General features: G+C 49.2%; 1 protein-coding gene across 1 annotated transcript; it reads left to right on the forward strand.

The window, feature by feature from the left end:
• The first annotated feature begins 4,922 nt into the window (after positions 1-4,922).
• On the forward strand, positions 4,923-9,614 carry RTL9 (retrotransposon Gag like 9). The gene is made up of 2 exons (XM_029240071.1): positions 4,923-8,981; positions 9,498-9,614. The coding sequence occupies exons 1-2, from the start codon at positions 4,923-4,925 to the stop codon at positions 9,612-9,614; spliced, it is 4,176 nt and encodes a 1,391-aa protein (XP_029095904.1).
• Positions 9,615-12,291: the final 2,677 nt, after the last annotated feature.

Genomic DNA, 12,291 nt, shown 5'->3' on the forward strand with positions numbered 1-12,291 from the left:
CATAGCCGTATTGATCACTGCAGACTGGGCCAGACGTGAGGGATCTGAGATGCTAAGCAGCAGTTTCTGGGCTTTTCCTTCCTCAGTAGGCCTCCCCTCTCTGTGGCTGTAAAGACACTGGCACGAATACAACGGAAGTCTGTGACCCAAACGGGGTGAGCCTGCAAGAACCCTCTCTCGGTAGTTGCCTTAGAAGCTGGCTGATGACAAATGGTCACAGTGGACCAGAACTTGAACTCCTGGAGAGCACCGTGTCAGAATGGTTTTCTAACTGTAGCTCTTTGCGTACCCTGGGTTTTGCAAGCAATTGCATGATATGAACTCCAAATGCCATTGCAGCTAGAAAAAGTTTGGAAGGAGACACACCCAACTGTGAACAGACTTGAGGGGATGGGGGGTGGGGAAGGTGCAGGACTAGCTTTATCTGTAGGTAGGATTTCAAGTTTTTATCCTGAGTATATATTCCTAGATTACTTGTGTAATTGTTAGGCATAAATAAAAGTAGGAAAACAAGAAATTGGTTTTTTGATAATAATAAAAAATAAAAGCAAGCCATTAGAGACAGTTTTCTGAGGTCACTACTGACCAAGGATCTGAGTGGTGCAAGAATTAAGCCTATTGGGGGAGAAAGATTGCTTGGGCGGGGAGATGTTGGAGACACTCAGAGAGAGGAGGGGAGAGGGCTAGAGATAGAACCCTAGAGGAACACACCTTTTAAAAGAAAGAAAAATATATTTTTTCTTCTAACACGAGCACTATGGGTCCATTATGGACAAATGAGAAAATGCAGCTAAGAAAAATAAAAGTAAAAATCCCCTTTAATCCCATCACTCCGGTATGGTCACTGTTAACATTTTGGTATATATCTTTCCAAACTGTATTTTTTTTCTATGCAAAAATATACATATTTATTTCATAAAAATCAGATAATCGTCTTCACTGGCCACGGCAGATGCACCATGATTTGTTTAATCATTAAGTGGATTGGGTTCTGACATTGGCATTTAGGTAAGTTCCAAGTTTTTATGATCATAAACAGCAGTGCTTCCTAGCTGTGTGACCTTGGGAAAGCTAGCTAACCTCTCTGTGCCTCTGGTGCCTCCTCTGGGAATGAGGGTGATGATAGTACCTACCTCATAGGGCTGTTGTGAGTAACAAATGAGATCTTGCGCGTAAAGTGCTTAGCACAGTGCCTGGCACAGTAAATGTTAGCTTTTATTATTAAGTATAATAATAATGATTGTCATTGTTGTTGTTGGGTTCCCTGTGAGTAGTTTTTGCTTTAGGGGAGGGGGAGAGTGACTGGAATTTTTCTTTTTGAGTAGTATACTATAGTGAGTTCTGGAGTCAAACAGAGCTGTATGCTTTTGGTCATGTCAATTCACTTCACCGAGACTCAGTTTTCTTATCGGTAAACTGAGAGTTAAAAGCAGCTGTTAGGATCAAATGAGAGAATGCTTGTAAAACCCTCAGTGTAGTTCTTGGCGTATGGGAAGAGTTCCAAGTCAGTTGGTATTATTATTATTATTACTATTATTATTATCACTACGATGATTGAGCCATTAGTTGGGGTGGGAAGAGGAAGGTGGCACTTCGAATGTTTCTAACCACTTGTCTGTTTACAAAGAGAGGAAATGATTCTTGAATCAGACTGACCCGGGTTCAGATCTGGGCTTTGCCATGTACTAGTTCTGTGACCTTGGTCACAAATTCTCCAAGCCCCTCTCCCCATTTGTAAAAGAATGAATATATATATATATATATATATATATATATATATATATAAAACTGATTCACTTTGCTGTACACCTGAAACTAACACAGCATTGTAAATCAATTATACTTCAATAAAAAAAGAAAATCGGAAAAAAGAAAATGAAGGAAAAAAATTTCTAAAGCAAAAAATAAAAGGGAATGGCCAGTGCCTACCTTGCAGGTGTTGCCACGAGGCACAAAGGATATGAAGCAAGTGTCGTGCTTAGCCCGAGTGCCCAGGTATTGTTGGTTGCTAATTATTGTTGGCTGTTGGAGCATGGGGAGGTTTATAATGACCTGAATGCCTCCCCACCAGGCCCTAGACTCTGAGTCCCTGGGGTACTTGAACTTCACCTAAAGGCTTTGCCCTATCCAGGGCTCAGGGACCACTTCTGCCCTTAGTATAGGGGTTTGAGGGCTCCTGATTCAGAAGGTTAGAGAGCTCTGGCAAACCTTCCCGTTAGTTCTACTCTGACCTTGTGCCCCAGTTCTAGAAAGCCGGCTGAAGCCCTGCTTCTGTGAGCAAGCCCTCACCTGGTATGCTTAAGATATTGGCGTGCTTTTCTTGCCAGCTGTCTGGACACCCTGGAGCCTCGCTGTTGAATTCTAGCCCTGTAGTAGAGTCACTGGTTGCCAGATTTCCCTCCGAGTCTCTGACACCGGAGCCAATTGGCTTTTTAATTGTCGCCATTGCTGGGCTCTGAAGCCCCACGGCCCATCCTTCCGAACGGTGGTTTCCCTGCACCCAAACGTCTTTGAGCTCTTCTGCCACTGCTCCACTCAGCCTCCAGCCCCGGTTCCCTTCCCTCTAAGCCCTGCCCGCTCTTCCACGGCCCACCGGTGGCAGTGCCTGGCTTCCAGGACGCCAGTGTCTGCGCAGCCGCAGCGGGAACATCTCACTTCCTGAGCTAGAACACTTTCGGTCTCATCTCTTTCTTTGTGTGACTCTCCACTTTTCTTTGGGACGGCCAGAGGCGGGCAGAGCGAGCTGGTGCAGCAATTGGGGGCGAGGGGAAGCAGGGTGGGGTTGCATAGGCCAAGTGCTATGCACTTCTGGAGCTTCTGGAGGGCTGTCAAGTGAAAGGCGGCCAGAGGCAAATGTCAGAGCCTATATAGAGGCAGGAATCTGGGACCAGAGAGACAGAGCAAGCACTAGCAAGTCAGGAGCAGTGGGGCGGGGGGGCGGGGCAGGCTGGCTGGCGGGCAGGAGGGGGGCGTGGCAGGGGATAGCTAAGGGAGATCACAGAGAACAGCTGCTGGTATTGGGTCTTACTTTAATGAACTGTCTGGGCATGGGGCATAAGTAAGTTGGCCAGACCAAAAGAGCTAGGGGCACAAAGGACACACTCCCTCTCTTCTCCCTAACTGGCAAGGTAAGATCTTTCTGGCTTTTGCCTAGTGGGAAACTGTGGCGTGTTCAGGGATTTTTCTAAAGATGGGGGCGGGGGTGGTCATCTATCACCGCCCTTTTGACTCATCTTTCCCATTGCACCAATTATTAGAGTAACCAAGGGGCCAGCAGGAAGGCCAGTATTTCTTTTACTAAACCCCATCTCGGGGTTGTCCAGGCTGGAGATGGGGCGGGGTGCTGTCTTGGTAATGTGACTAAGAGGGAGAGAGGGCACACAAGGTGGATCACTATAGCACAGTGGAGAAGAGTAGGGGGCTCTGGAGTTGGGTGGACCCGTGAATCCAAGTGACTGCAGGCAAATTATTAAGCCTCTCTGGGCCTGAGTTTTCTCCTTTGTAAGATGAGGATAGGGTACTACCAAAATCGCTTAGTGTTGCTGTGAGGACCAAACGATGCACGTAAAGTGCCCAGCAGAGTGCTTGCCGGTCAGCGCACGCTCAAGAAGTGTTGACTGTTGGCACTTCTGTTGCTAGTATTCTCAATATTATTATGGAGGCACACTGCACAAGATTGATGACTTCTGTGACATTGTCCCAAATGAGCAAGTGTTCCACTGGGCGTATGGGCAGGCTGTGGGGATGTATCAACACCGTGTAGTGTGCGTGTTGGTTTCCAAGCTCTGTGCCAAGGAGCCCCTTTGGGGGCTGCTTGTGGGAGTGTGCCGGAAGGCTGAGGCTTTGGGATTGCCCACCCACATGTCATCAGAGAAACTTGAAATCTGTATTTGCTAGAGACTGGGCTTCAGTGAGCCATGATCTAGGACACCAGAGAGATAATTGAATGCGGCCTTAGGGATGTCAAAGGCTAGGCAACCCCGAGGAGGAAGCGATAGTCAAAGACAGTTTTTACTGTCACAGTGCTCTTAGTCTAGCCCCAGCCCCAGTTAATCTGAGAAACCCGGTAAAACGGGAATAATACTACTATCTCTTGTAAGATTCAAACGGGTAATGCTTGCACATCTCTGTGCACTATAGACAGTTTAAAGTTGTGTACAGTTGCCTAAAGTATAGTGCCTGGAACACACTAGGTGGGCAATAAGTGGTAGTAATAGTGGTGATTTTTGTTATTAATAATAAAAATCATAATAAACAGGATTGTCAATTCATGGAATGATGTTCTCAACCATTGATCAGTTAAATGCCCTCCTTTTCCTGAGAAAGGCATTCAGGGCCATCAGAGTAGTAAAATGGGGACTAAACCACTGGCAGGACTCAATGAGCCCAAGGAACTAACGACTATCCTGGGGCAAAGGGCATTCTCATCCAGGCCTGCCAGTTCCTTGGCTGGCTTGCTAGTGCTGTGGTGAGAGAGAGCAGAGCTCTGGAACCTGCACTTTTCACAGTTTTCCAGCAGGTGGTGCTGCTGTTTCATTTGAACCAGGACCTCACGGGCTCTTGGCTGCTTAAGTTGCCCGCGTTTATAGCTTTTATAAACTGAGAGGGTGTGCTGTGTGACGGGGTGGGCTGCTTTGAAAAGGATAGGGGTGGAGAGGACATTTGCTCCAGCTTCAAATTTGTTTAATGTTGCACAGCTTCTCTAACTTGATAGACCCATCTCCGATGCCACATAGCTGGCAACACATAAAAAAAGTCTCCATCGTGGATCATTTGTCTATTTCCCAATCTTCTTGATATTTGCTTTCAACTGCTAAACTTGTTTTCTGTTTACAGATTTTCTTGCCACGTGGGCTTCAGCAGGACCCCTGATATAATTGCTTTAGAGGTTCCCTCCACACTATCCTTTGGCCATGGCAGATATGTCAATACCCTTACATTCACTGCGATTCAGCAATGTGCTGACGGAGGAAAGTGTCGACCCCCAAAACAGGGAGACGACCTGCTCTGGACCAATGGTAGAGAACAGAGCAGAGGTCCAAATTCTGCATTCTAGTGTCCAGCCTATGGTCTCAAGTTCAGCGTCAGACCCTGGAGGGATGTCCACACAGCTGATGACATCCCCAGCCTTTGACACCATGGCCGTACCTCTAATGGGAGCAGCAAACTCTGGAGCACTGTCCCCACCGCTAATGCCAGCCTCAGACTCTGGGACACTGTCCCCATTGTTAATGCCAGCTTCAGATTCAGAGGCATTGTCCCCATTGTTGATACCAACCTCAGACTCTGGGGTGCTGTCCCCATTGCTAATGCCAGCCTCAGATTCTGGGACACTGTCCCCATTGCTGTCCACTTCAGAGTATGGATTAATGTCCCCAGGGCTGATGACAATTCCTGACTTTGGAACAATGTCCACAGCACTAATGGCAACACCAGATTCTGCAGAGATATCACCACTGGCAATGCCAGCTCCATCCTCTGAAGCGATGTCCACACCATTGATGCTAGCCCCAGATCCTGGAGAGATCTCCCCACTCCTAATGCCAGATGTGAACCCCGGAGTGGTGTCCCCACAGCCAATGCCAGCTCCAGGCTCTGAAGGAATGTCACCATTGCAAATTACAGACGAAGACACTGAAGCCATGTCTAAAGTGCTAATGACTGCCCTGGCCTCTGGAGAGATCTCTTCACTGCTCATGTCAGGCACAGACTCTGAAGCGATCTCCTCACTGATAATGTCAGCCCTAACTTCTGGAGCAACGTCCACCCAGCCAACAAGCACCCAAGACTCTGGGGAAATGTCCACCCAGCTAATGTCAGGCCCAGACTCTGGAGTAGTGTCTTCACCACTTATGACAGCTCCAGGCTCCGGAGCAATGTCCTCACTGTTCCTGTCAGTCCCTGATGCTGGAGAAATGCCCACATTGCCAAAGCCAGCCCCAGACGCTGAAGCGATGTCCCCACTGGTAATGATGGCCCTAACCTCTGGAGGGATGCCCACCCAGCTGATGCCAGCCCAAGGCTCTGGAGTGATGTCCTCACAGTTAACACAAAATCTAGACTCTCAAATTGTGTCTAGTCCACCAATGAGAGCAACAGCCTCCGGGGGGATGTCCACATCGCCAGTGAGAGCCTCAGACCCTGGAGCAAGGTCAACACCGAGAATGAGAGCCCCAGCCTCTGGAAATGTGTCCACTTTGCTAAAGACAGTCCCAGACTCTGCAGCACTGTCCACCCCACTGATGACGGTTGCAACCTCTGGAGCAAAGTGCACAGAGCAAATGTCAACCACAGCCTCTAGAGCGATGTCCACACAGTTAGCAATGGCTAGGACTTCTGGAGCCACATCCATGGGCTTTATGAAAGTCCCAGCCAATGGGGCGATGTCCACACTGCGAATGAGAGCCCCAGCCTCTGGAACAATGTCCACACTGCCAAGTACAGCCCCAGTCTCTGAAACAATGTCTACGCTACAGATGACAGCCTCAGCCTCTGGGTCAGTGTCCACACCGCAAATAAGGGCCCCTGTCTCTGGAGCAATGTCTGTGTCACAGAGGAGAGCCACAGCCTCGGGAGTGACAACTGTACCACAAATGAGAGCCTCTGGAGCCCTGTCCACCCCACGGATGACAGCCAAAGCCTCTGGATCCATGTCCACACTGTTAATGAGAGACACAGCCTCGGCAGTGATGTCCGTGCCGCAGATGAGAGCTATGGCCTCGGGAGCATTGTCCAAGCCACTAACAACATCCAAAGCCGCAGAAGCAATGCTCACGCAGCAAATGACAACTGCAGCTTCTGGAGAGATCTCCACAATGCTAATGAGAGACACCGCTTCTGGAGCCGTGTCCATGCCACAGATGGCAGACACTGCCTCTGCAGTGATGTCCACACCGCTAATGAGAGCCCCAGCCTCTGGCGACATGTCCACACCACAAATGACAGCCGCAGCCTCCGGAACTATGTCCATGCCTCTAATGAGAGCCCCAGGCCCTGGAGCCATGCCCATGGCGCTAATGAGATCCACAGCCTCTGGAAAGATGCCCAGTCAGCCAATGAGCACCCAAGACTTTGGGGGGATGTCCATGTCGCTCAGGAGATCCATGACCTCTGGAGGGATGTCCCTACTGCAGACGCAAGCCCCAGCCTCTGAACTGATGTCCACACCAAAAATGAGAGCCCCGGCCTTTGGGGCGGTGTCCACACCACTGATGAGAGCCTCAGACCCTGGAGAGATGTCCACACTGCTCACAAGAGCTTCATCCTCTGGAGAGATGTCCCCAGCACTAACGAGACCCCCAGCTTCTGGAGAGATAGCCACGCCTCTGAGAGCCCCAGCTTATGGAGCAATGTCTACTCCGCAAAAGACAGCCACAGCCTCTGGAATGATGTCCAAGCCACAGATGAGGGCTCCAGTCTCTGGAGAGATATCTACATCGCTAATGAGATCCACAGCCTCTGGAGTGATGTCCGTGCCTCAAATGACAGCCGCGGCCTCTGGAGGGGTGTCCATGCCACTGATGAGAGCCCCAGCCTCCAGGGCAACATCCACAACGCAAATGATGCCCACAGCTTCTGGAGAGATGTGCATGCTATCAATGCGAGCCCCTGCCTCGGGAGTGATGTCCCCGCCATTATTAAGGGCTCCAGTGTCTGGAATTATATCCACACCACTAAGGAGACCCTCAGCCTCTGAAGCTGTGTCCACAGAGTTAATGAGAGCTCCAGCCTCTGGAAAGATGTCCACCACACAAACAACAGCTGTGGCCTCTGGAGGGATGTCCAAGCCATTCATTAGAGCCACGGCCTCTGGAACAATGCCCATGCCATTGATGTCAGCCATGGCTTCTGGAGAGATGTCTATGCCGCTGATGAAAAACATGGCCTCTGGGGCAACGTCCACACTGCAAAAAAGAGTTGTGGGTTCTGGATCTACTTCCTTGCCACAGATGACATACGCAACCTCCGGAGGGATGCCTGCATCACCGATGAGAGCCTCAGCTTCTGGAGCAACGTCCGCATCGCTTATGAGAGCCTCGGCTTCTGGAATGATGTCCATACCACTTCTGAGAGCCACAGCCTCTGGGGGTATGTCCATGCCACAAATGGCGGCCACAGCCTCTAGAGGGGTATCCATGCCACTAATGAGGGCTCCAGTCCCGGGAGCCATGTCCACACCACAAATGGCAACCACAGCCTCTGGAATGATGTCCACTCTGGAAATCAAAGCCAAAGACTCTGGGGAAACATCTGCCTCTCACGTCAACATCACAGCCTCTGGATCAAAGTTCACACCACACGTGACTGCCACGACCCCTGAAACAATGAACCAACCACCAGAGGAAGTCCCATCTTTTGGCATGCTGACCCCAGCACTCTGTTACCTCTTAGAAGAACAGGAAGCAGCCCGGGGTTCATGCTCTGTGGAGGAGGAGATGGAGATTGATGAGGAGAAGCAAATGAAGGGATTTTTGAACGATTCAGAGAAAATGGCCTTTCTGGTGTCTCTTCATCTGGGGGCAGCAGAGAGGTGGTCCATCTTGCAGATGGAGGTAGGAAACCCCCTCTCCAATGAAGATAAATCTTTCCTGAGCAGATCCCAGGGCTTATATGACTCCCTATCTGAAATAGACATCCTCAGTGCCGTCCTTTGCCATCCCAAGCAGGGCCAGAGGTCAGTCAGGCAGTATGCCACTGATTTCCTCCTGCTGGCCCGACACTTGTCTTGGTCTGATGCCATTCTGCGGACCAGGTTTCTGGAAGGACTCTCGGAAGCTGTTGCCACTAAAATGGGCCGGATCTTCCTGAAGGTGGCCGGCAGCCTAAAGGAGCTAATAGACAGGTCTCTCTATACCGAGTGCCAGCTGGCTGGAGAGAAGGATTCCCCGGGCTGCTCAAGCCAGGTTCTGCCGTCAGCCTGTAAGCGGAATAACGAGGACGCAATGGAGAATGAACTGAACTCTCAAAAGGAGACCGAGGAGGTAATGATGGGGAAACACACTCAAGGTTTCTGAATAGAAAAATGAGGTAATGATGGCAAAGTCACCCTGCTCCTTTGAGTAGCCTAAGGAAGAGGCTGGGAGAGGCATTGAGCTCCTAGACCCTAACCCCCAACCTAGAGTTTCATCAGCGGGCCTGGCTATGTACTTATTTTGGGTGTATTAACCACGTTGAGGGCCTGGGATGGTTAAAGGTCCAAGTCTTGTGATTCTGAGGGAAATGGCTGGGCTCAGGCCCAACTCTGCACCTATTCCAGGTCCAGTTCTCAAAGAGGGGTCACGTTTTGGGGACTGGCTCCCACCTACAGCCACAGGTGTTATAGGCCCAGGTCACTAGGGAATTTGGCCAGTCTAGTCCTTGATCACACTTTATACAAATAAGGTACATTAGCCAAGTTGCTTGACTTGCTAAGTTACTGAAATTATCCAGGCAGAACCCCACTTGTCATAGTAGGCATGGCTCTTACCTCTGCTGTTTTTGTTTTTTCTCACTCCCAGCATCAGCATGTTCCCAAACGCTGTTACTACCTGAAAGAGCATGGAGACCCTCAAGAGGGTCTGCACGACCACCTTCGACAGAGCACAGGCCATCAGAAGGCCCCCACTAACAAGTAATGCTACCTGGACACTTCTCCTGTGATATCCAGCTTGGCTGCTAACTTGAGGACTGGTTCCTGGACCCATTCCATTCAATTACATCATTAAACCTTGTGGCCTTCCCCCTTCAGCATCCCCCTCCAGGCACATCCCACCCTATCTCCCACTTGGCTGACTTGACCTTCTCTTTCACCCCCACATGCCTTTGACCTGCCCCAGCGATCAGAGCGTGGACTTCAAGAGTGTTTGGTGTATGAGGTTCTGAACTCCCATTACCACCGAGGCCAGTCCTAGCTCCTGGTCCAGGGAGAAGTCTAGGCAGGAGAAACCGTGTCCTACCTCAAAAACACCTTAGAATGTCTTGCCACATGTCATCAGGCAAACTTGAGGAAGCCCTGGTCCCATTTCACCTGGCAGGGGAGCCTATAAGCAGAGTGATGCCCGCTCCAATACCATCCTTTTCATCCAGTACACTTGTCCCTATATGCCCCAACTCATAGCACCTAAAATGGGTCTCCAGGGCCCTTGCCCTGTTTATAGTCTCCATCCTGAACCATTCGTTTTGACCCATAGTAGTAATCTTAGTAATGGCTAACATTTATTGATTATGTGTTGTGTGACAGTTACTGGGCTAAACTCTTGACAAGCATCATCTCACTACATTCTTACCATAACCCGATTTGTTCTTGTGTTGTCAACTTCTTACGTCTTGAGCTATTGTCAGTGACTGTTGTCTTGTCCCTCAGTGTCAAATCTCTAGCTCTGACTTTTGGGTGACCCCTCAGTTGTTAATTGCCCTCACTCCCCCTTGGCTATTGTGCTTTGTGGCCAGCCCTCTTGATAAAGATCTTGGTCTGTAAACAGGCATAGATAGTTAGAGCGTAATATGAGCAGTGTTTGCCTTCAGGTGGTGGGATTATGGGTGTTTTAATTTTCTTCTTTCTACTTCTCTGTACTTTCCAGATTCTCTACAGTAAGCATGTGTTACATTTGTAATCGTAAAGGTAAATAAAGTCCGTTTATGAAAAAAAAAAGAATTAACTGTGGCTAACAGAATTTGATGTATTGAGTCCTTCATTCAATCAATATTTATTATCTAACGTGTGCCAGCCACTGTTTTGGGGACAGACGGATGAGAACCTTGATCAAATGAAAACTTCATTCCAATGGAAGAGGCAGACAGACAATAAGCAAGAAAACGCATATGTAAGATGGGTTGAAATCCTGGTGAAGGCTATAAAGACAAGAAATAAGAATAATGGGGAATTTGATACTAACAGAGCCATTTTGTTTATTCAAAATAGTCCATGTAATTGGTTTACTCAAAGATCTTTTAAAAACAGTAGGAGTGACATGATTAGAAACATATTTTAGAAAGCTAACTTGGCAACAGTTTGGATGCAGGATAGGGAAAGGGTCAGAGAGCAGTTACGAGCCCCCTACTGCAATAGTACAGGTGACTGACTCAATCTAGGGCCAGGGCAGTGGGGATGGAAAGAGAAGGACAGAGATGAAATTCCTTCTGAGGATTCAAGTCCGCTGCTCCATTACCCTAAACACTGGGTCTGATTCCAGGAAGAGGGAAATGATTCTCAGAAAAAACAAAGATTAGCAGACACATCGGCAGCCCCATGGCGATATAGATAAGAATCTGCGGGCTGCCTGGGGGTGCGTCAATCACCAGTGCTGTTGCCTCGGGGGAAAAAGAGGGTGCCACTGGTTGGGAAAACCAAATTCTAGGTGGTAGGCCTCTGGGGACCCATTTTCCCCCTCTTCTCTGACCCTGTTGGCTCACACCTGGTCCAGTCCGGGTCCGAGCGGACTTCTGATCTCCCTGTTCAGCCAGAGTTGCTCTTAGCTCAGGAAGGTGCTGTTGACTTTACTCTCTCCTGAAAAAGAAATTGATGATACAGAATCACAATCTGAGTCTAGAAAATATATACAGGAAGGAAAATGTCTTAAAAATGAAGCGAATTTTCTGGTAACCACAATAATGGAGAACCATCGCAATTCTTTGCTTTATTTCTCTCCCTAGTCATTTTTCTTCCCTTTGCTTTTGCCTTTCCTCTCTTTTAAGCTAACGTCACTAGAGATAAATGGAATAAATGAAGCCCAATCACACCCTGCCAGTGCCCTGTCCCTGCTCCTCTACCCACCTCAAAGTTATAATTAGAAATGACCACTCAGCATCTACATGGAGCTGGCTATCATATGCCCAAGTACTTAAGACAATTTCATCTGCTGTAAAATGGTGTTTCAAGTTTCTCCAGGCCCCCACTGGCCCATGGGTAAAAATAAGGTCCCATAAGCAGTAAGAACTCGGATGTCACTGACCCCGTGCCCATCTGTGTTACAGGACCTCAGTCCCTTGAAGGTTTCCCCCTCCTATTTGTGGAAGACCCCGGCAGTCCTCTCCTGTTCCTCTATTCCTACCCTGCCTCGGTGGAGGTTGACTGCCCACATGGCTATGCGAGGGCAGCCTCTCCGTCCCGCCCCAGCTGCTGGTGGGTGCCTCTGGCTGTGGGAACACGGAGGCCCCTGAAGGGGTGGGACGTGGATTCTGCAGATCCACGAAGGGCCTAAACGTTGCTGCCTTCCCTTCAGCTTTGGCTGAAACTACTGATGGGTTCACTGGAGTTGGGGGTTGGGGTGATAATTCCCCTCCTCACACCGTGCCACACTTTGTCACCTGGAC

Source organism: Monodon monoceros, unplaced genomic scaffold, assembly GCF_005190385.1.
Source record: "Monodon monoceros isolate NGI ecotype Baffin Bay Population unplaced genomic scaffold, NGI_Narwhal_1 Super_Scaffold_22, whole genome shotgun sequence".
In the NCBI taxonomy this organism is placed as follows: Eukaryota; Metazoa; Chordata; class Mammalia; order Artiodactyla; family Monodontidae; genus Monodon; species Monodon monoceros.

What these genes read in the sequence shown, in the direction of transcription:
- RTL9 (XM_029240071.1), top strand. Translation starts at nt 4,923, where the DNA reads ATGTCAATACCCTTACATTCACTGCGATTCAGCAATGTGCTGACGGAG. An exon ending in CTCAAAAGGAGACCGAGGAG is followed by an intron (nt 8,982 to 9,497) that starts GTAATGATGGGG and finishes TCTCACTCCCAG; the next exon opens with CATCAGCATGTTCCCAAACG.